Below are 24240 nucleotides of genomic sequence, written 5' to 3' on the forward strand. Positions count from 1 at the left end.
GTGAGACCGAATGGCATCACTAAAGCTCGTAGTGGCCACGTTTAGTCCTGAAGGCTGTTTTTGGAATGTTAGCCATAAAGATCCGAACCTGATGATAGCCACTCTTGAGGTCTATCTTCGAAAAGAACTTTGCACCGTTGAGTTGCTCAAGGATATACTCAATCTTGGGCATTGGGAACCTGTTCTTCACTGTGAGCTTGTTAAGAGCCTTGTAGTCCATGCATAATCGTGCGGACTCGTCTTTTTCCTGCACAAACAAGATAGGTGCAACAAAGGGTGAGGATGAAGGCCAGATAAATCTAGCTCAGAGTAACTTGGGAAGCTGTTGCTCCAGTTCCCGGCTGTGGCGGGAGATTTGTTTGAGGTGGCGATTCTCGTAGCTACTCTCGGGTTATCACATGACTAGAAGTTGTGGTGGATTATCCCATATGCAAGAGCATGGGAAGTCGAAGAGCCATATATAGGGTGTGGTGGAACCTTGTCATAGATATCTTCTTTGGTCGGGTTTTTGGGGGGAGCAACGGATGGGAGATGGGAACCCAGCCACCGATGTTGCTCACTGTCCTAGGGTGGTGTGTGTGCTACTACTGTGTGACTTTGACATGGTATCAGAGCTTGGCGTGTGTGGTCATGGGTGGTCCTAATCTTTGTTTGATCGAGGTGCACGAATTGAAGGAGGGTGTTGGAGGTGGCAATTCTCGTAGCTACTCTCGGGTTATCGCATGACTAGAGGTTGTGGTGGATTATCCCATATGCAAGAGCATGGGAAGTCGAAGAGCCATATATAGGGTGTGGTGGAACCTTGTCATAGATATCTCCTCCGGTCGGGTTTTTGGGGGGAGCAATGGCTGGGAGATGGGAACCCAGCCACCGATGTTGCTCAATGCCCTAGGGTGGTGTGCGTGCTGCTACTGTGTGACTTTGACAAGATCATCCTTTAGCATGATGTCTTGAAATTGTGCTAGAAGACCATCCAACTTTACCTTCAAAGGGGTTGCTGACTGAACAATAGATTGCTGGCTACAGATATAAATCAACGTGCACTTGGCTCGCTTTTTGATAGCTCGTTGGGCCTAGATATGTGAGATGAGTGGAATACCTGGAATGCTCCTATCTCCGTGAATCAAGACATGCTGAAGAACACCATCAACAATAGTGAAAGTGTCCTGCATCCAATCAGGAATGGGTGCATAATCCCTAAACCATTGAATGCCAAGAATCATATCACACCCCAAAAGAGACGAGACAATGAAGTGTCGCTAAAATGTGATCTTTTGAACCATAAATGAGAAGTGATGAGCCTTATGAGATATATAGTGCAAGGACGGGGTGTGAACCCGTCTACGTCCAGATGATGGGGTACAAGTGTACAACTCATCTTCTTAGCCAATTGAGGAGAAATGGCATCCTCAGACTTGTCGATATCAAAGAGAACAATGAATTGTTGTCCCTTTGCTGTGCCATAAGCATGAATGAGGGATTTCTTTTGCTTCTCAACCTCACCCTCTTGCTTATCGTCAAATACCATTGTGGGTATTGCGTTTGAGGCGGGATGTAGCTATGGCGGTGGCTATTGTGGAGGCAACGGTATACAACCTACCACTTGGTACAATCTTCCTCACCATGTCCCATGGTGTGGCAGAAGAAACATCTGTTCTCCCCCTTATACTTAGTTTGCTCTTCTGATTGGAGATATCCACTAGTGATGCTGTCCTTGGCCTTTTCCTCGGGGGTTTTCTTAGGCGTGAAGTTTTTATCCTTCTTGCCTCCTTTGGGGATTTGGGATTCTTTCTTATTGTCTTTGCTATTCTGAGCTCCCTTCCCCCCTTGAGATGATGACTGTTGGGTGGTGGATGATTGCTCTTGGGTTTGGAGCTAGTCTAGATCTGCTTGGGCTAATCCGTTTAGCAACATTTCTTGATTTTGAGCAAGAGTGAGAGCCTTGTCATAGGAACATGGCTCAAAATTACATATAGTAAACATAATGTTAGTATCCAGACCTCTAATAAATTGTTTCAACTTATCCTCCTTGGATATATCTAACTGTTGTGCTGACGTGATTACTTTATTAGAGTATGGCAACACGGGTGACCCATTTTGGGAGAGTACGTAAAACTCATCCTCAAGGTTGGTCATGTACTATGGAGGTAGAAACCGTTTCTTTAGTTCAGACACAAAGGTGTCCCATACATAGTGTAGAGCCTTTGTGAACGGGTCTATATGTAGACTCGACCAATGCTGCCACTAGGTGATTGCTTCAATGGAAAGGTGAGGTGCCGCCAGGTGGACTCGATCTTGAGGATGTGAAAGCTTAGCCAATGGAAAATATGCTACAAACTGATGAATGAATTTCATTACTGCAGCATGATGACTCTTACCATCATACTTATTGAAGTTCGGTTGAGCTCATATGATGGTGGTGGTTGGGGTGGTGGAGGAACTCGCTCCTTGGTGCGCCAGTGTAGGGAGAAGACACAGCACATTCGCATGCATAGCGGCTATCAACTGCTGGTTTTGGAGTTGCATAGTGTCACATTCAAGACTTTCTTAGGTAGCTTGGTTTGCTTGTCTTTGGTCTTCTTTAGCCTTGCGTTTAGCATCCTCGGGTCATCCTCACGTCGAGCTTCTTCGGCCCATTGTTCTTCTGCCTTTTTGGCGTCTTCTTTTTGTTGTTGTTGCTCCATGAGAAGGAATAATTTTAGAGCTCTTTTGGCTTTTCTATTGCTTCTTTGGCTTTTTCAGCTGCTTCTTTAGCTTTTTCAACATCCTCCTTAGCTTTTTTTTCTTTGGCCGCTTCTTCTTCTTTGGCCTCTATCTTTGCCTTAGCAATCTGTTTTGCTCCAAGAGTAATCTGATGAAGTCTTCATTGCTTTGTGGAAGCATTATATAGTGGTTATGTCTTCCTTGTAGATCTCTCCTTCCATATCTTCTTTGTAGCTTTCTGACAATGTCTCTTCTGACATTGTGGAGGCCTAGGTGGTTTTTCTTGACTACAGTTTTACCATCCACGAAATGCTCACTTCTAGGTAGCCAAGTTGGGTTACAACCTGCAGCTTTGATACCAATGTAGCATGCAATAGGTTGCACAACAAAGCCTTCTTTATACCCATGAGTTTATGCAATTCGACTTTGAGAGAGAAGAGAAGAAGATAGATAGTCGACACAATATTGGGTCCCAATTACCCATTGAAGGCCCTCCCTTGCAAGTAGGTGTATTTGCTTATATTTCTTTGGCGAACTTTGTACAATGAGTATGAATGATGACTGAGGATTGCCAAATGCAAGGACGAAGTAGACTGAACGTAGGCCGAACCATATGTTGTCCAAGCTCCTTTTAATAGCTCTTCAATGACCACTATGCAAGCCCAAAGCTGAGGGATGCACATATGCTGGCTGAATGCTCATCGCGGAGACCTTGGGAATTGAAGCACAATAAAGTGCTTACTGCTGAATGTATGCGCAAGAAGCTTGAGGCTCTAGGCACACATCACTGCTTTGGAATTGCTGAAGCTGAATTTATGAATGATGATTTATGCTGAAAACTGAGCGCCTGCTGGACTTCAGGCTGCTGGTCGGCCAATAGGAGTGTTGTTGGCCAGTTGGCTGTAAACAGTCCCCCAACAGGCTGCAGACTGATGCTATGGCCTTGGGCTGGCCCATAGGCATGCATCTAGCCTCTACATGCTCTATACATGCTTCTTATGCAAGACCTAAGCTATGGTTGACTTCTACATGACCTTATTTGATGAATTCTCCAAGTGGGTAAGAGGACTGACACATGCAAGCTCTCTATGGGTGTGGAGATTGACCTACGTAGCTCGTGCCTGGACTGGGGCTCACAATGGGGTCACGGCATACGACAAATATTCCTAAAAAGGGTAATCCTACTATATAAATGTTGCATTGATGTAGAGCCAGTGTGTCACATAGGACTGCAGTGTAGGGTGCATGTGAAACTTCTCTAATCAAGTTTACGATTCATCTTCAAGTCTTCCGCATGCTACATCTTATCAATAATGTGCCCTACACTGGCACGACTCCGATGGTGGTGGACTAGACAGCTTGATAATCAGAGCCTGTGTGTTCGAGTTATAGTGGTTAGGAGCTTAGCATGAGAACCACCACCTCTTACGTATTAAGGTGGATGTAGGGTTAATAATTGTAAGGTCTATGGGCCATGAAATAAACTGTGGAGCACAAGGAGATAAGAGTGCACAACTAGGTAAAGATGTGGTAGGGAGACTATGCACAAGGTTGAGTTCGTTAACTCCTAGGCCCATGCAACCACCCCTTTGTCTCAACATGGTCCAGTTAGGGGGCCTATTTAATGGCGTGGCATGGTACCTTGTAAAGGAGATGAGAATTTGATGATTGGGGTTGTCATGCTACTGGTTTGGTTTTTAGTTATTGTACATGGTATTCTGTTCCATTAGGCATGGGTAGGTATTCTTGTCTGCAAAATAATGTTTAGAGCCAAGAATCATGAGGAACTTCACATAGAGGATTTGGTACATGGTTGGAAAACCTTGCCTCGTATCCTAGCTCACATCTTTAATAGAGCTCTTTGTGAGGGCCCATACCATCGTTTCAATCCATAAAGCAGGAGACCCCTTGGATCCGAATAACTTACCAGACTAATGTGATCGGTCATACATTGGCCCAAGCCATATGGGGCAGATTTGGAGGCTCAGGTTAGGTCATGGGCAGAGGGGCAGGGGCTGAGGGCCACAGGCTCGGCAGGATTCAGGCCATCTTAGACCACATTTTCACCCTCCAAGTGATCATCGAGGAGGTGGGAGCACAGAGACAGGGGCGCTATTGCTACTTTGTGGAATTTAGGAAGGTCTTTGACTCCATTCCAAGATCACTAATTTTTGTTCGCCTGCAGGAGTTGCATTTTCCACTAGAGATGACATGGTATGAGTCTGTGACGGGATGCTTGCAGGTCCCTTGGGCCATGTCTAGTGAGATTTGTAGCACTATTGGCGGCAAACAGGGCTGCACAGGGAAATGCCTGTACTACTGAACTGTGTGCCCCTTTGTGTGTGCCCTTCACCTGCCTCCTGTCTCCTCGCCGCTCTCTGTGCGTGCCTTTCAACAGCCTCCATCCTGCCCGCTATCCCCCCTCTTGCTTTGCCCTCCCTCCTGCCCGCTCCCTTCTTGCTTTGCCTTTCGCCCTCCCTCCTTCCCACCCTCCTCCTGGCCGGCCTACCCTACCCTGCCCCCCCAGCCCGCCTACCCTACCTGGCGCCCGCCCTTCCTAGCCTGCCCCTTCTAACCCGCCCCACAGCCCCCCTCTGCTGCACCCTTTTGGCTGCCCGGGCTGCCTGCCCAGCCCTCTGCTCTCCTGGCAGAGACAGTTTGTGGGGGACCAACTCCACCCTTCAGCCACAGATGGCCCTGGTGACATATTGCTCATTCAGGAGCACAAATCAGATGATAGCCAATGCAGTTGATCTGGAGCTTTCATCTGTTCATACTTTCTGGTTAGGGGCTGTAGGCCCTAAGGTTGGTGTATGTATTTCAGTTTCTCAGTCCAATTTGGCTTGCATTAGTGGCCATGGTGTCATCATGCCCGCTAGAGCACATTGGATTATCATTTTGTAGGACAACACTTCATATCGGTATTTTGAACATCTATGCTCTTAACCATAGGAGAGAGAGGATCTCATTCTGGAAGCTCCTCATTGGATCATTGGGGGAGACTTTAATACGGTTTAGCAGCCAGCAGATAAAAGAGGTGGACATGAGGGTGTGGTACACTCTCTTGAGAGAGCTACTTGGGAGAGGTCCCCTCTTTATGCATGTCAGGACTGCTGTTGAGGATAACAAGCTGTTTAAGATTGATGAGTACTTGGATGGAGAAAGTCAGCTTCATTTTGTAGTTGAAGGAATAAAAGGCTCAGGCTTACTTCTTGCAATCTCAAAGATTCAAAGCTAGCTGTTTACTGCTTTTTGTTGACTTCATGTTTTTTAATGTGAGTAGTAGTCACATTTCTTTATTTCTTTGTATTCCTTCCAATGCCTCGGTGCTCACCTAAGCCCACTTGCTCCTGTTGATTTCTTAGCCACAATAGAGGCTTAGTTTTTTCTGGTTATGGCTGCTGGCCTTCCAATTAAGTACATGAAAAGGACTAAATACGTAGCAAAATATTTTATTGTTTGTGGGTTGGAAGTTTCTATTTATATGGTGTTTATATCCTCATCAATGTCTCCAAAAGTTCATGAGGAACTCTTATGGGTTAGTTTCTTGTTTCTTCTTGGATAGCTGTTGTCGCTGAAGCTAGCAACATCCAACACAACAATCAATGGAGGGACCATGCTGAACTTACTCACTAACGACACACAAAAGCTGGTTGATGCAGGGGGCAATTTTCACTTCGGTTAGTTTTAGCATAGATCTTTGAACCTCTCTCTTGTATTGTTCTTCCATAAAAAATGTGGTTTGGATGACTCAAAATTGATGCAGCATTGCTTTTACTAGATTTTTTTTTTGTGAGTTAGTGTGTAGCAAAAAACCTTCAATGTTATCACAAGTAGCATGAACATATATATGGATTTACAAGGGACAAAACAATGTTTTAAACATTTAAGTTTTCATAAGATCTAAATAAAGACTCACTTTTTGTGCCAATGAGGTGATAGCTCCAGTGGTGAAGGTGTTTGTCTAGGACTAGGAGGACCTGTGTTCAAAACCCCACTAGGTGCCTTTCTCGGGCGGTGAAAAAACGGTAACTATGGGAGGATCTTGGGCTTGGGGCCAGTCGGGGAAAACAAGGGAACTATGAGACCAAAAAAATACATCAGGTATCTGAATGCTAGAAAAGCATCGTGAAGTACTAGTGAGCTCTAGTCATATGCTTCTTTGCCAAGACTGCATGTGCACCATGTGTCAAAGCCTGGGTGGTTCCTAACACATGTAGAACCCCCCTGGACAAGTACGAAATACACGGTATGTTTTCTGTATGTACGGAATGGTTTCGTACGATTCCTCTCCTCCTTCAAGTAGTCAAAGCACACATGATCCTCCTTCGGTCATCTGCCAGCCATCAGCCTGCACCCCACATCTCCTCCTCCAGGATCAGCCCCCGCCGTGCCCCCCCCGCTCCTTAAACCCTAATGTACCCTAAACCCAAATCTTTCTAATTTCCTCAAATAGAAAAAGGTTCCTCAATTTCCCCCAATTTTCTCCATATTCTTTTAAGTTTGCATTACCGAATTTCAGCATTTCCCCTCAAGTTGGCAATTTCCCCCAAATTGCCCAGTTTTCCCTAATCCTCTCTACTTCCCTCAAATTGGCTCAATTTCCTCTATTTCTTCCAAATCCCATCTCCAAATTTTTCTTGCTTATTTCTTTTGGTTATTTTTACATGGTGGTCTCCCCACCAATCAGTGGAGATTGGTTTTCGGTGTCGCACCTACCTACTCGAGATGTACGGCAAATTTTGGTATTCTACAACATTGTTTATGGGGATGCAGCACTGCACAACATATTTGGGGTTCTATAGCCTAACTTATGGGCAAATTGAGTGGCCGCGCCATGCATGTGACTTGGGGAACAGTTGCTTGGCTTTCCCAGTCTGGTTCGCAGCTTTTCTAGGAGGGCAGTGATACAGACTCTGCTATTTTCATTCGTAGAGGTATTACCCAGCATGAAGATGTCCCTCACTCTGATTACACACCCCGAGACAGAGGATTGACACCAGTGGGAGATTGCTGCCAGTATTATAGCATGGTAGATCTGGAGAGCTAGATGCACGAAGGCTATTGAGGGTGTCCAGATTTTTGAGTCTCAATGTATTAGTACTATATGGGGTGATATCATCCATACTCTTATGGCTACTTGGGCCCGTATTCAGGGGTCCTCTCGTTCCGTGCAAGCAAAGCGCGTTGTATTTATGCGGGAGTGGGACCATTTCTTCTAGTCCCACAGGTCTAGCATGGCATTAGATGCTCCTCAGTGGTTGAGATCACCTTACATATTTGGGTGATTCTATTCTATTCCGGCTTATAGCCGTGATTGTTGTATGCTTTTTTCATACTTAATAGAAGTCTCTTTCTTGGATTTTTTTTTTCTTGCTCTTTTGAGGTTACAGAGTGTAGATATTTATTTTTTGATTCAAATATATATATTTCACTGAGGGCCTTTACACACCTTTAGGGCACCCAAAAGTGCTGCCCATAACTTTGGCATTCAATACATTAGGATGGGCACGTAAGGCTGGTCGCTCCCTTTACACACAACCCAAAGATTTTCATGGAAAGTGCATGCATCTCATTGGAAAGTGGACCTTACGACACTCCTCATCGGTTGGAGGTTTTCCTATTCATCTAGATTCTATGTCCACGGGAAAATGGTTGCCCATACCTTGGGCACGAGGTGGCATCCAACTCAGCAAGTGAGTAGCAACCACTTAGGGCTGTGTGTAAAGGGGGGGATGCCTGTCATACTTAATTGTACACTCTCATTGGCTGTATAAAAAGTGAAGGATAGGTGGGCAGTCTGTTTGTAATGAGCCTGATTTAGCATACCTAATGTGTAGAACCACAACATTCCATACTGCACTGTACCAAATACATACTGTACGGCCATACCTAATGAATGGTTCCACCTTGTGTCAAAGAAACAAGGTTATGGTGCTCACAAAGAATCTCATCTTTTAAGGACCTAGATGGTGAACCCTCCATGTGCAAAACAAGTAAAAAAATGAGTCAAGAGGATGGGGTTAAAAAATGAGTGCTGTTAATGGAAGGCTTAATTTCCTCAACCTTAACTATTGTATATTGACCTATAGGACCAATACAAGTGCAGTATATCAATCATTGACCTATTGTACAACCTTAATTTCCACAACCTTAACTATTGTATATTGACCTATAGGACCAATACAAGTGCACTCCATCGATCATTGATCTATTGTACAACCTGCCAGGAATCCCATCGGAAGCATGATGCCCTCTAGGAAAGCCAATCCACTCTGTCGTAGGCTTTCTCAAAGTCCAGGAGCAGCAATTTTATATCCTCCTGCCAGCGGCTTGCGGTTGCCTTCCTGCCACGGAGGCTTGCTGTGGCTATCCAGGATGCTCCTTTCCTAGATAAACCTCGTCTGTGTGCCATGAATCAGATCTGGTTGGTGAGGCTGATGGCGGGGGCTAATGGCTTTGGTGTGGATTTTGTAGGCCCCAAGGGTCTATGAGACCAAAATTGATACAATGGTATCATGGATATCCGTATCCATGGAAAACTGAAAGAAAAGGTAAAAAGAAAACTTCTAACACTAGTGTATGTACATGTAATCAGCATATGATCCTATGTAAAGTGAGATGCCGTGATCAATACCCACCTCAACTAGAATTAATCTGACGGTTGCTGGGATGTCAAGTCTCTGTGATCGGCGGATGTCATATTGGCATAGAATCGCTGTCGATGGCCTCAGTGCATCTAGCCTTCCAAATGTGCCAAGTTGCAATGCTAGCAATAATCTCCCATGCACTGTCCAACCTTTGTGCAGGTGGGACATATCCTCAGTCTGCCAGGTCCTGCAGACGGCACTGCTGAGCAACTCCCTGACTGATCAGAATGACCAGATGCCTATTGTTCCCCTCATATGTGAGTTGTGGGCTTGACTGTGACAACCAAATGATAGCACCAAAAGAAATGTAAGCATCACTTGTACAGATAGTTTTGGCCGCTTATGGCTGGTTGGCAGCCCTTGCTGCATCTCAACAGCAGGCTGACCAACTGACTTCCTGTAGGGTGCCTGTATATGAGGCTGTAATTAAGCCCATACAGCAGTGGTGTTCAGCTGCGAGTCAGCCCCTAGCCAGCAGCAACCTGCACTTAACTGAGGAAGATCCTCGCTGTGACCTGCCTGGGTGCTCGTAGGAGATCATCAACAGTAGTTTTCTTTTGGCTCAGCCTTGTTATGAGAAGTGTCTTCTCTACTGTCTTTCATTGCTATCTTTTCTGTCATTCACATGCACTCGAGACAGATAGTCCTTACAAAAATGGTGATTAGCAAACTTTTGTTATCTTCATCATTCCAAAGGTTTACATGCATATACATGTCCCCTCGTCGTAACCTTTTGCAGTCTCTCAGCCACTCCTTATCGTCAAATCACTTCCATATCGCACCCTTAGCCGTGAGAGGCACATTACTCAACTTGGAATCACCCAAGTGCACAGATACAGATTTAAAGAGACCATGTAGCGGTACCTCTGGGGCTGCAAAGAGGCAGTCCAAACCCATCCGTCCTCGAATATAACTTCAGGACCTGAGTGTGTAAGCTGGGCCACACATCTCCAAGCAATGTGGCAAGCCCCTGTCCTCATCCTGCCAATCAAGTGTGCGATGCTTTGCAGATCCTTCTTTGCACCACCATACACAATGCTGAGTAAACTCGAGAGCTGTGAAGCACTATCAGAATCTGGGATGTGCACCAAAAGTCTGTCTCCAAGTGTTGACCAGGAGACTGAAAGAGCCAGAAGAACAAGGAGATCTGTCTCTTTTGGCAGGATCTCCTGCGGTCATCTTGAAAAAGAGAATGCATGGGTAATTTGATGCCAAAGGTCTCCACGTGGGTATTCGTTGAAGGCTCCAGAGCTTTGAGAGGGGTGAGGATCTATGTAACAATGGCCATCACTGAAGCCAACCACTTTAATCGTAGGAAGAAGAGGATCCTTGATTGGCTCCTGTGTTGTGACTAGTTATGAGACTTCTCAAGTTTGTGGTGGTGGTCCACTGACTAGTCATGAAACTTCTCAAGTACTTTTGAAAACATAAGGTCATACTTTGTAGATAACACATATGTATAACATTTTGTAGTTACATACATGATATAGTATTGAATTTATACATTTTGTATGTTATGTGACTCTACCAAGCCTATGATGATTCTACTATAGTGGATTTATAGGCTCTGTACTATTGTCATAGACTCTTGGGGAAATCTATCCACATACTTCTATGTGGAAGTACTAGATAGGTTGGCCATTATACCAGTCATATTGATGTTTTGATGTAGCACAAGGGGGCATAGAATGGACTAAGCACATTGTGTATTGTAGAATGGCCCTTGGCCATTCTTTCAAGCACATTGTGCATGGTAGAATGGCCTTACCGTGAACAAGGGGGTATAGAATGGCCCTAGGGCCATTCCATTCCACCATGCACATTCTTGATATATTATGCATGCAAGGGGTAGAGAATGGCCCTGGGACCATTCTACCATGCACCATAGTTGGTACAAGGGGGTACAGAATGGCCCTAGGGCCATTCCACTAGGCAGATTGATGTTTTGATGTTGCCCTAGGGCCACTACCTCTATTATGGGTATAGACCTGAATCTGTTAAGTGAAAGCCTCATTACCCGGAAAGAGCCCTCTAATTACAAACTTACCTAGCAAGGCTCTGCACTGCACTGGATGTGAGGATCGAGTTCAAGTTTGGTAGAGGATTTGCTTCCTGCTTGGGACCTTATGAGGTTCTCAAATCAAACACAATTTCTACCTTTAAACCAGGCTTTGATTTTGCTCTGAATTTGCAGAAAAATGATATACTTACAATATTTAAATGGTTTGTTAAGGCGAGTCATCTGTTGTGCAGCATGGTTCGCCCTTGTCGAAATACTCGTCATATCTAGTCTTGCCATCGCAGAAGCTGGCATCTCAGCTGTGCCGGGCGTAATCTTGGTTCTCTTGTTACAGCCATTACCAGTAAGTTGCTTCTGCATTCATGAATATGTATGTATGTATGGGCATGTTTGGTGTTCGTGTGGGCACGCACACAAGTGAGAGAGAGAGAGAGAGTGTGTGTGCGCCTGTGTGTGTAATATGTGCACACACTATGTAAAGTCTCATTTGAACGTTTACAACACTGGGTTTCGTTTAAGGCACTCCAAATCATGAAACTTGTTGTGCACTAACACATCTGAGAAAACAAGCCAATCTATGCTTAATTTTTCCCGTCAAACCTAAGCACCACATTAAATAGTTGCATTGGACATTTCTGCTCAATAAATTTTCCAGGTTTGGATGGGTTGGGCTGTAGGGAGATTTCGGATGAGGGCTATAAACTACACGGATGAACGTGTAAGATTGTTAGGAGAACTTTTAGCAGGTATCAAGACCGTCAAATTTAACGGATGGACGGCTGCATTTCTCCAATTCATTTCACAGATCCGCAACAATGAACTCAATTGGATCAGAAAGGCTTCATTTCTCAAGTTTCTGACTCTTACTCTCAAGGTTCTGTATATTCAAGAACTTTCTTGGTGAATGGAAATTTGATCCCCAAATTTGTTTATTGTTATGTATAAATTTTATTTGTTTTTTTGCCTTTTAGGTCGTGTATGGGTGTGTGTTCTCATCAATAGTTGTATCTCTGTTCTTCAACTTTGGGTGTACAAACAAGCTCTCAATAACGCAAATTGAAAAGGCCTTTCTTGATGGATGTAGGATGGAGTGGTTCCTATAGCAGCAATGGTTATATTTTGGACATATGCTAGGATACATGGAAAGCTGACCGCAAGCATGTCTTTCAGTGTGTTGGCATTACTGAGTGTTCTTGTACGAGTATTTAACTTTGCACCCACTGGTACAACCCGTGTCAGTAGAATGAGGGTATTAAGCCTTTGGTTCTTAGTCTTTTCGATTTGTTACATCGTGTTGTCTGAACATGTGATTATTATGGTGATTTTTAGGGATTCAATATGCAGGGGAGGCAGTGGTAGCAGTTCAAAGGTTGCAAATGTTTTTAAACATCCCAAATGTTGATGGGCCTCCTACCATTACAGATAAGGCATGTGTATCTTCTTGATTACTTACTTTTTCAAGCACTCAATCCAGTCATTTGAGAATGGGTCACTCACTCGATCCAACAATATGTATGCACTTATATCTACATACTGACATACATTCATACATAGTCCTACATACAGACAATACATATACGTACATCACCCACACACATATACATGTCTGCTGCGTGTGTGCGTGTGCGTTACACACCCATCCATACACCCCACCCACCGCCCCCCCCCACCCACCCATTCACACACACACACACACACACACACACACACACACACACACACACACACACACACATGTATGTATATGTTGTAACGCTCATGACATGGCATCATTTTGTTTCAGATCCCTTGTGCAGACTCCGAGGCATCAATATGTGTTACGAACGGATGGTTCTCATGGGTGATTCCAGAAGTGAGCAATGAAAGCCATTTTGAGGAATCAACGGAGGGACAAACTTCAACGAATGTCCATAAGCTGGGAGGAGATATGATTCAAGATATACCATTGAGGAATGTTGGCAGACCTAAACCTGTTTTGAAGGGCATAAATATAACTGTACAAAAGGGCCAGCTGATAGGCATCACAGGAGCTGTAGGCAGTGGCAAAAGCTCCTTTCTCCTCTCTCTTTTAGGCGAGACAGAGGTGAAGGCCTTTTTTTTCCATTTCTAGCTCACTCAAATGAAAACTCCATTGGCATCACAAACAAGATCTTTTCTTAAATGAAACTGTTGCCATCAGAGATGGAGAGCTTGTTTGGCCAGCGTTAGATGGAATTGTTGGATTAGGTCACCTCTGAGAGACAGAATGAAAGAATCACACACACAGATGGCACTATCTCTTGATAAGAACAATACACTTTACATCAAACTAAAGGGCCTATAAGGTTGTAGCCCTAACTAACACCAAGATAAAAAGATATCATGACACATGGCATCTGATCCGATGATCATGTTATAAACTGCAAACCATTGTCTATATGTGACACTTATTGCTAGGGGAAATGCCACCAAATTAATACTAGTGCCTAATACACATTTCCAGTAACATATCTTCCACAATCTCCCGTGTAATGGAAATGTGAGTGTACGGAGTCACATCAGATCACAAATTGTATCAAGCATGCTTTGCGAAAAGCTTCAAACTTGTCTCTAGGAAGCCCCTTTGTGAAGATGTCTTCCACATTGTCCGGAGTCGGACAATAGACGACGAGGGTTTTTTTTTAACTGGGAAAAAGATCCTTCTATTGAGAAAAACAGCCAAAATGGCTAAGTACAAATCCGTCCCCAAAGGGGAAACGCGAGTCAAGATGAACAAAGGGGAGGATGTACTTCCCCTCTGCTGGCTGGCTGCTCTAGGAGGAGAAGGCTATCTCATACAATGGGGGGAGGGGGAAATAACCACATAGGTGGTCTGTAATGCCAAGTGGGATCACCACCACTATCTGTAAGAAAGGGACGTGCCGCCAAATCTTGAGGAAAGCCTCCCGGTGCTTCCTCGTGCAATTTGAGCCACCTTGAAGCTGCCCCACTGACCTCGGGGTGAGGGTGCCTTCGATGGCTTTGTTGCATCGAGCTCTCCATATATGCCACTTGGCTATACCACTGCAAATCTCCCATCTCTGGCTAGAACCTGCTGGTGTCCAGCTGAGTTCTAACTGGCACGGTGTAAATACAAAGGTGAGAGACCTGAAGGGCTAGTCCCCCACCTTCCTCCTCATACGGCATGATGATCGTAGCCTCAGTGGCCCAAGAAACAGTGCCCCATGTAACAATACGGGCAGGCCCGTTCCGTAGTGAAAATGCTGTGGGCCTTTGGGCAATCCCAAAGACCGCGACGTTGAGACTCCAGGGATGGCCACACCTTTGACATAATGTTGGTCTGCCCCCAATGGCCAACCAAGTGCCAGCTGCTAAGCACCTATGTGCGAGCTGCCACATGAAAAGAGTGACCTTCCACGGCCGAAAGCTTTCCCATAGCCGCTTCTAGAAATTTTAGAGAAAATGTGGTGGGAGGCCTTGGGACTGCTAGTGTGCTGGTGTTGCTTGAGTGCCCTACACCTCTAACATCTGAATCTTGCGGCCTAGCCGTGCAGTGTAAGCAAAAAAGGGGGTACTGAGTGACTCCTCTGTCCTCTGGATCCAGCCATGTCCACTCTTCTGGGGGTACTGAGTGACTCCTCTGTCCTCTGGATCCAGCCATGTCCACTCTTCTGGGTCCCACTGGAGACTCGTACCAACCGACCCTCCCACAACCATAGCCGCCATAGTCTCTCTGGGCACCTTGGCCGGTGGAGGGTCGACTCATGTGCGTGAAAACCAATCACCCTTTGGAAGGTGCATCCCCTGAGCTCCTCTAAGGGGGTCTCTGATCTCTCCAGTTTGCCATGAAGCCCAATAGAGAAGGTGAGTAAAGCAGAGTACTTGTTCGTGCCATGGACGGCCAGGGGTATACCGTGCTTGGTGAACACTCCTAGCCACTGCGGAGCAGAAGAATCCGGTATCGGGGCCAACCACTCCGGAGGATGGAAGAGTTGATGTTGAGGCTATGTCAGTCTCTGCCCCGGATCCCAATAAGGCCTCTCTCATGAGCCTCTGGGGGTAGCTGTTTGAATGCAAGCCAATCTCTTGTACTCAAGGCTCCCCATGGTACGTGTGGGCGAGCCCCGAGCATGTGACCACTAGGTAGATGGACCATATGTGACCACTAGGTAGACAGACCATAGGATTCCAGATTAGAGGCTGTCGGAGCTGCTCCTCAAAGGCTACTGGGAGCTGACTGCTGCTGCTGCAAGGCCGGCCTGAGATGATCCCAAGAATGCAAGAGACTGGCTGCGTGCCCGCATCGCTGTGAAGATCCATCTCGTGCTTTGAGGCCAAGGGCCCCCCAGGATCAGAGTGCGGGCGGAGATCTTGGCTAGGAGGAAGTCCTTCCAAGGCTCACTGCCCGGAAGGAGACCTCGAACAATCGACTTGCCCAACAGGCACGGTTCTGAATGGAGGGGTCGATGATGCCCAAGCCCTCTCCACGTCGTGGGCTAAATGATCACTCTCCAGGCCACCTTGGCCTTGGCCAGTCTCCCACCACTACCACCGCATAGAAAGTTCCGGATTAAACGCTCGCTGAACTTGACCAATACATGCCTGGGAGAAAGATCGGCAGGAGGTAATGTACCACATGGTGGCAAGAAGAACCTTGTTCGCTAGCACTACTTGGCGAGCTAGGGAAAGCTTGGCCAAACTTCAGTATAACAGCTTCTTCTGAATGCTCAGAAGAAGGGGGTGAGCTATTGCTCAAGGGACATGTCAATGCGATCTAGCATCCAAGATAACAAACTGGAGTTCCCCTCGAGACCCACTGAAAAGCCTAAACTCTGGACGCCAAGTCGAGGAAGGCGATGAGCCAACCCAAAATCCACACGACTTGTGCTAGTTGATCTGTGCTCCGGATGCACGACAAAAAATCTCAATCGTCTCTCGACGAATCTCTGGAGGTTCCCCTTAGCTCCTGACAGGTATGCTATTGTGTCGTTGTTGGTGGCGAACTTAGAATCAAGTAGCTCCTCCTGGACTCGGATGGGGAGACGCAATCCTTGGAGTCTGGTCTCCTTGGCGGAGAGAAAACTACTGCTCATGGCCTCAGCGACGAACATGAAGAGATAAGGTGCTAGAGGGCACCCCTGTTGGATTGAGTGTGAAAGTGGAAATCTTTCACCTCTAGCACCCTGAATAAGAACTTGGCTATGAGAAGTGGAGTAGAGTCCCGCGGACCCATTCCTTTGGGAAACCCATATGCACATCGTCCCCTCCAGAAAGCCCCAATGTTCTCTGTGATAGGCTTTCTCAAAATCGACTTGCTGTTGTATCCTAGCTGACGTGGTCGCCTCCCAGAAGGTGAAGATGTTCTTTGATCCCGAACGAAACCAACTTGTGTACCATGAATCAAGCTGGGGAGGAAGGGCTGCAGTCTTTGGCTCATGGCCTTGGGCAGAATTTTGTAGGTTGTCCCTAGGAGGTTGATGGGTCTTCATGTTGCCAGATCTCCAATCTGTCACCACCCTCCTTTGGAATCAAGTGGATCAAACCCTCCGACATGCTCTCCGGCATGCCTTCTGTAACCATTATCTCGTTGAAGGCAGCCCTGAGGCCACCTTCCATGAGATCCCAATGTTGTAGAAATAAAGAGGTTGGAAGACCGTCCTCTCCCGGGTATTTGCCCCTAGGTAATGCCGTCATAGCCTTTGCCAACTCCTCAAATGTGAAAGGGGTCAGGAGGAATGTCTTGAGAGCGTGAGGGACCACCTCTCTCGTGTGCTGCCACACTCGCTCACGCGCATCCAACACTTGTGATTCGGGAGGGAGAGCTCGGACCGGAGGGGCAGTGATGGTCATCTCTGCTGGCTGTGAAAAATGATGAATCAACCGGCAGATGGAGCTGGCCAGCTATTGCAGCTCCGGATTAGGCACAGCTGGAGGGCGCCGAGAGTGCTTTGGAGAGATTAAGGAGGTGGGGGTGGGGGCGAGGGGGTTTTGGTACCGTCAGAGTAGAGGGAGATGGAGGGGGGAGAGTCGGAGAGCGGACGACAAGGGCGGGGGAGGTGCCGGGGGGGGGTCGCTGCGGGGCCGGGCATGTTGCATGCTCTGGAGGGTCAGCATCCCCACAGGAGGCTGAAAATGTGGAGGGTCCTGACGAGGTAACAATCTTGAAAAGGGGGGGATTGGGGGGGCGGGTTCCTCGAAAGAGCAGAGGGGGGGCCATCACTGTCGGGGGGTTGCTGAGATAAATGCTCAAAACGGTTATCTGACACAACCGTATCCTCCTTGATTTTGCCAGCCTAACGTGCCTGCCAACGCCGCTCGGCTTTGATCGGCGGTCTCGCCTCGGGCCAACGTTCTGCCACTCTGCTGTGCCGGCCTCATCTGGGGCCTGGTGCTCTGGTACATGGGGGTCTATGTCCCCCCCCCCCCCCCCCCCCGGGGAGGGTTTGAGGGCAGACTCTGGCGAGGTGTCCCATCTGGCGACACATGAAACATTGGCCTGGGAGGCCAATGTTCTCAACTCTCAGCAAAATCGGGTCTCCTTGTAGCCTAGGGGGCGAAATGACGTGAGGCATTGAGTCTGGGGAGGCGATGCAGATACGAAGGGATCAAATCCAAGTCATCCGTGCAAGAATCGTAGCGGCGGTTGGGGGGGGGGTCCATCACCCTCCCGATAGCACCACCTATCACCGGGAGGAGAGGAAGGTATTCCTTCCTAAGACTTGGAAAGCAAACTGTCTCAGAGACCCTGAGATGCTAGCCAAAGGGTCGGATGGTGGGTCAAAGCCGTGTTGCCACCTTGCAAAGAAGGCATGGCTATACGTAGTACGACGGGGATCAGCTACATGACTCTGTCCAAAGCTGCAGGCGAATCGAACTCAACTTGGTAGTAGCCACACCCCAAAGGATGAATGTCAGTGATTTTTCTAGGCGCACCGACAATCTTGCATACCAAGGTGGAGGAGGCCTCCAAAGAGACAACTGTCGAAGCAAGGAGCTGGGGCTGGAGATCCTCTTCGGAAAAAGAGAGGCAAGAGATGGCAGCCTCAGTTGGGGATGACGAAGTGGCTGCCATGGAGTCGTCTTAGGGCTTCAAGACTAGAAGATGCCGAAAGTTGCCACGGGAAAAAAAACCCCGAGAGCGATAAACACTTGGATGGAAAAATAAGGGAGGGTAAGGAGGGGGCGGAAGCACGGAGGGGAGGTGGGGAAGCAGCACGGCTTTGGCTATTGAGGCGAGGGAGGCAAGGGGGGGTGAGGCGGAAAAGCCTGGGTGGGAGATGACAGCCCCGCAAAGCAGTGGAGAGGCGAAGGGGGAGGGGGCGTTGGAGAGGCTAGGGCGGGGGGGAGGATGGGGGTGTGGGCTGTAGCTGGTGGAAGGGAGGGGGAGGCGGAAGGGAGGATGGGGGCTGCAGGTGGAAGGGGAGGATGGGGGCTGCAGGTGGAAGGGGAGGATGGGGCGTGGGCTGAGATGGAAGAGGGGAGGGTGGAAGGGAGGATGGGGGCGTGAGCTGCAGGCGGATTGGTGGGAGAAACCGCCGCCCGGGGGGGGTGGGGGGGGAATCTCTAGCTTCTGGGATTCGCCCTGTGACAATAGATGAGGTTAATGTCGCCTACATGAAGTTTCTCTCCCACATAAGGCCCTTGGTCAGCCCGGAGGGGTGACCTCTAACCCCTACATGACTTCTACTTACTTCTATGCTTGATGAAATGATGAATGCTTGAATGACTTGTTGAATAACACTTTATGCTTATATATTATGTTGAGGTGCTGGTCAGTCCAGTCCAGGGGCTGTCGGCAGGCTGTGCTTGATTGCTGCCCACAGTTTTCTGGCCACTTGCTAGGATCTGGCCGCCTGCTGGCTGCCGACAGGGCTCCCATGCCCTCTAGTGGTGTAGATGCTGATGATGATGATGATGGTGCTGAAGCTGATGCAGATGCTAATGTTACTGCTAATACTGCTGATAATGCTAATATTGCTGATGGTAATGATGTCCTAACTATTGGATTAATCAAGGATTTATGATGTTCATGCTGGAGATTAGCCATGCCATGGGCGTGCATGTGACATCCCCTCTTGCTAAACTTGATGACGGGTGGACACTCTGTCATCCTTCCTCCTTGGACTTCTAACTTTGACGTGCTATTTATGACTCTGACTTTGACTTTGATATTTTTGTTTGAACACCTTCCACTTCCGATCTCCACTTCCAAGTCTTGCTGAAGAATTGAGCGTCTGTTCCATTGCTGTCGCCATGCCTACTTAACACATCAGTGGGCCACTTGCCGGAACTGATCATGCCTGTTGCTAGGCCTTTGGAATTGATCTGAGAGCTTAATGATGTATTGGTTCTGAGTACATACCCTCAAGGAATGCTCTTGTACATGGTTAGGCCCTTCTTCAGCCCCGGAGGGGTGTCCTCTGGCCCCTACGTGACTTCTATTAACTTCTATGCTTGATGACATGATGAATGACTGAATGACTTGCTAAATAATGACTTCATGCTTATATATTATGTTGAGGTGCTGGTCGGTCCAGTCCAGGGGTTGTTGGCCTGCTGGTGGTGGACAAATGATGGCATTCAATGCCCCTTTGATAGGCTGCGCTTACTTGATTGCTGCCCACACTTGGCTGGCCATTTGCTAGGATCTGGTTGCCTGCTGCTCCTTGCTTGCTGTCGACAGGGTGTCTATAGGCTGCCGACAAGGTTCCCATGCCCTCTAATGCTGTAGATGCTGATGATGATGATGGTGCTGAAGCCAATGCTGATGCTGATGCTAATACTGCTGATAATGCTAATACTGCTGATGGTAATGATGTCCTAATTGCTAGATTAATCAGGGATTTAAGATGTTCATACTGGAGATTAGCCATGGCACGGATGTGCACGTGACAACTCCACCCTCTTGTCCTCAGGCACTAAGGAACAGTGCGGGCAGCCACCATCTGTGCTTCAATCCAGGGGCCACGGGGCGTTCTCTTCAAGGCGCTAAAGAGAGGCAAGGCTGCAGCGAAGGCCTCTCTCTTGGTCCCGGAAGGCCTGGAGTCTGTCTTGGGTGGATGCCTGCTAAATCTGGTTAGCCTCCTGTAAAGCTTTGTCCAAGCTAGGAGCAGCAGCACGGGGCTAATATCAGCTTCCCCCAAGATGGACCCTCGATGCCTGATACGGTGGTGTCTTGGCTGCCACCACTCCGTTCCTTTGTGGAACTTTGGGAGGTGCTAGGTGTCCTGGCCATGACTAGAAAATAGCTTCCCCCAAGATGGACCCTTGACTCCTGATACAGTGGTGTCTTGGCTGCCACCACTCTGTTCCTCTGTGGACATGATCATGTTAAAATCTCCTCCCATGCACCAGGCGTCTGCCCGTGCGTGCTTGAGGGAGCCCCTACCGAACCTGAGTACAAAAAGCAGTGCGGCTCATAGCCCCATTGGGGGCATAGATGTTGAGGAGACTGACATGGGCCTCCCCAGGAGAAAATATCACCCATTGTGTGTTGAGAATCGAAGGTGCTAGGGATAGGCTTGGTAGAGTGATGCACATAATGAGAGATTAGATTAGGGAGGCTCAAAATAATCAAGCTAATCCATGATTAAGAAATGTGGACACCAATGAGCACACGCTCAACCAAATGTATTGCAATATGCTATTAACCATATAATATAGATAGCCTCTTGCCAAGACTTCTAATATGGTATCAACCATTTCATGAGAGGCTTCTAATATAGATAGCCTCTAGCCAAGACTCTTTGCTATGTGACATCCTTATTCATGAGTTGTCACCTGTCCAAGATAGCACCTACCCATGTGCTTATCCTTTACACAATTGATATTACCCAAATTGTACTTTCAACATCCCCCCTCAATTATATAAATATGTGACACCATATTTTCGAAAACTCCCCCTTGGTGTCACATTCCATGAATTTGGAAACACTTATTGATTCCACAAGTGACGAATACCATACTCTTCAACATTATCCCTTGGTGCTATATTTGGACACTCCCTTATGCTCACAAGAACTAGACATGCCTCTCTCATGAATCTCCTACGCATGCATGCCTCTCTTGGGAAAATTTCCATTTTAAGGCCTTTCGTGGGTAGGGCACCCTCATTTAGTACATTAGTGTCTGCCCATAATCTTACCAACCATGCCAGTGGCATATGTGCGGAAGCCATCACCCAGGTGGGTCATCAATGTCCGGTCAGCACTAGTTGAGCTCGATATCTCAACATTGTGCTCAACCTCGAGTAATACCACTTGGGCTAGAAGATGGTTGATACAAACTCTGCACTGGTTCCCATGGGGTCTCTAGCAGGAGACCAAAAAGTCTAGCTATGCCCTAGGAGAATATGTAATGATGCTCCTGTATGAAAAGGATGTGGATGATGCCACCAACCAAGGCGTGTTGAAGCTCCTCTCGGAATCACCCTCTATATATTGCATTCAGCACCCCCAATGCCTCAAATATTCTGTGATGCTACCCACATGTCTAAGAGGACAGGCTGTGGACTTGGCTCAAGTCCTGCTCACCTCGCGAGGCTTTGAAAACTGGTTTGGAGGGTGACTAATCACAGTTTGTCCAAGTGTGGACGCGCTCCAAGTGGGCACGGATCCACCCATCAAGATAGGCCCACTCTGGGCGGGTGCGGCTAAGAGTGGATTGGTGGCAAACCTCCTCACAATTTAGGTACCTGGGATCTTGGGTCACAGAAGTTGACGTGAAGGAAGAAAGATGTGCCAGAATCCCTTCCATTTGAAGGGAACCGTCCTCCATCCTGCAGCCGGAATTGTCATGCTCCACCGTGGCTAGCGGTCGAAACTCTCGAGCTCCATCGTGGCTAGCGGCTGGAGCTCTTGAGCTCCATCGTGGCTAGCAGCCAGCACTTGCTAATGGTATCAATCAGGCAAAGGTCACCAAAATGGTGAGAGAAGTTGATGGCCGTGGCGGGATGGAGTCATAGTCCTAGACTCGGCCAGGGGCGACACTCAAAGAGAAGGAGAAAACGTTTGCTCCCACATCCGTGGGCGTGGGACGCGAGTGGTGAGGGACCACCATCTTAGAAAGAAAGAAAGAAAGAAAGATATATTAAGTGTCTACTAAAGACCCAATGGGCCTATGAGATCAAAGTGATACAATAATGTCCATGGCATTTCTCATCATGGAATGGAGAATAAAATAGAAACAAAACAAAGCTATCTCACTGGGGTGATACAAAACTGTCCATGGAATCTCATCATGGAATGCGAAGAACATGGAACATGAGAGGAGCATCAGCCCCCAATAGATGGTATACCACTCTCCAAAATATCAAACATGGGGCTAGTGAGTATGGCCGGGAGGTCTCACTCAGCTTTGTCACGTGGAAAGATAGCTTAATGGCGGTGGAGCATGTCCTGGATTTGGAGCTGATGAGGGGATTGTGGTCGACGTCCGAGGGGCTGGGGGCGTCGGGCACGTTGGAATGCAGAGGCCCGGTCTGGGGTAATTCCTCTCCGGCGAGGTGGGTTCGGAGCAGCTCAAGGTGGGTCCACAAGATCCACTCTATGGGTGTCCTCCACCTCTTGGGTCTAGAAGAAGCTGGTGATGCAGACCTTTTGTCAGTGCCCACGACAATGACAAACTAGACTGTGGGGATGCAGCTCTCCTAGCACAAATCCCGACGTAACAGTTCTTACGGTGAGGCGCTACTTGCATTTATCACAAGACATGTTAGTTGTGCAGCCAGAGGCAAACGTCTTGATAGACGAGGTGGCCGTTCCCACTTCCTCTGAGGGGTCCCATACGGGAGTACACCCCATCGTGCAAACTGAGGTCACCCCCCCGCCCCCTTTCCCGGTGGGAAAGATCCCTCCCTTGGCCCTGGCTGATATCTCACTGACTTGATGCTTTGTATCCCGTAGTTGTAGTGCATGACCAACGAGACCTTCAAGCAATGGTCGATTCCACGCTTTTTGTATCTTGTGGGCGACAGATATTGCCTTTTATCTCTCTCTGGAGTTCCCAATGGCTCCTCTCAAATTTTGGGGCAATCGGTGGATTACGGATCCTTAAGGTGCCTCCCTGTCAAGATGGGTGACTTGGTTGAGGTGGTAAGACCCTCTTCATGTCTCTATGGTTATGCATCACTCTCCACTCACACTGAGAAGATGTTGGGGATGATATCTTCTCTTCCCATTGAGTGTAGCCCCCGATCGGGAGTGGGAGAGCTTGTCATTGGTGGCTACCACCATTCAAGACCGAGCCATCAGCTTCTCTCAGTGGTGATGGCTCCCCTTAAATTTTGGGGCAACCAGTGGAATACGGATTCTTAAGATGCCTCCGTCATTGGTTGAGGTGGTAGCTCCTCTTCGTGTCTCTGTGATTATGTATCACTCTCTAACCACCGGATGTTGGGGCTGCTGTCTTCTCCTTTCCACTAAGTGTAGCCCCCAATTGGGAGTGGGACAGCTTATTTGTGGCTACCACCATTTAGGACCAAGCCATCAGCTTTTCTTAGTCTGTTGGCGACCTTCGCCTCACGCCTGTCATCAGCCAAGCCTGGCCAGTAGCAAACATGGAGCTTGACTATTCCAGCTATAGGGTTCCTGATGGTTCTTTTGATGTGGTAGCGTGGGTGGCCAATCTATTCGTCTTCTTCCACATTAGTATCACATTTGACTAGGGTACTTTCTGGTACCTAGATTGTGAGGACAATTGGCTTGTGGTCGCCCAGAATTTGGTGAGTGCAGCGTGGTCTTACTTGGAGACATTCATTTACTCTCACCTGGAGCGTCTCTGCATTAGGACAGCAGACCACCTCTCCATCCAAACCGGCTCCGAAAACCTTGCAAGCCGAGGGAGACTCAAGCAGAGACCCTTACCTTTTCCCCTAGGCATCAGGATCTA

The 24240-nt window shown here is 47.7% G+C and overlaps 1 protein-coding gene across 3 annotated transcripts in view; it reads left to right on the top strand.

Moving 5' to 3' along the window:
- The window catches only part of LOC147617094 (uncharacterized), a 60270-nt gene that overhangs the window by 5538 nt on the left and 30492 nt on the right, over nucleotides 1–24240 (top strand). For 2 of the 3 annotated variants that reach the window (XM_086776707.1, XM_086776708.1), the window contains 6 exons: nucleotides 6269–6383; nucleotides 11607–11716; nucleotides 12029–12247; nucleotides 12458–12596; nucleotides 12703–12800; nucleotides 13157–13456. In XM_086776707.1, coding sequence (XP_086632833.1) covers nucleotides 6269–6383; nucleotides 11607–11716; nucleotides 12029–12247; nucleotides 12458–12596; nucleotides 12703–12800; nucleotides 13157–13456 — 981 coding nt within the window. The remainder of the gene's footprint in view (nucleotides 1–6268; nucleotides 6384–11606; nucleotides 11717–12028; nucleotides 12248–12457; nucleotides 12597–12702; nucleotides 12801–13156; nucleotides 13457–24240) is intronic. The other variant, XM_086776709.1, reaches the window with a different exon arrangement.

The sequence above is a fragment of the Cibotium barometz genome, chromosome 37 (assembly GCF_041138505.1).
Source record: "Cibotium barometz isolate CiBa-2024 chromosome 37, ASM4113850v1, whole genome shotgun sequence".
Taxonomy (NCBI): Eukaryota; Viridiplantae; Streptophyta; class Polypodiopsida; order Cyatheales; family Cibotiaceae; genus Cibotium; species Cibotium barometz.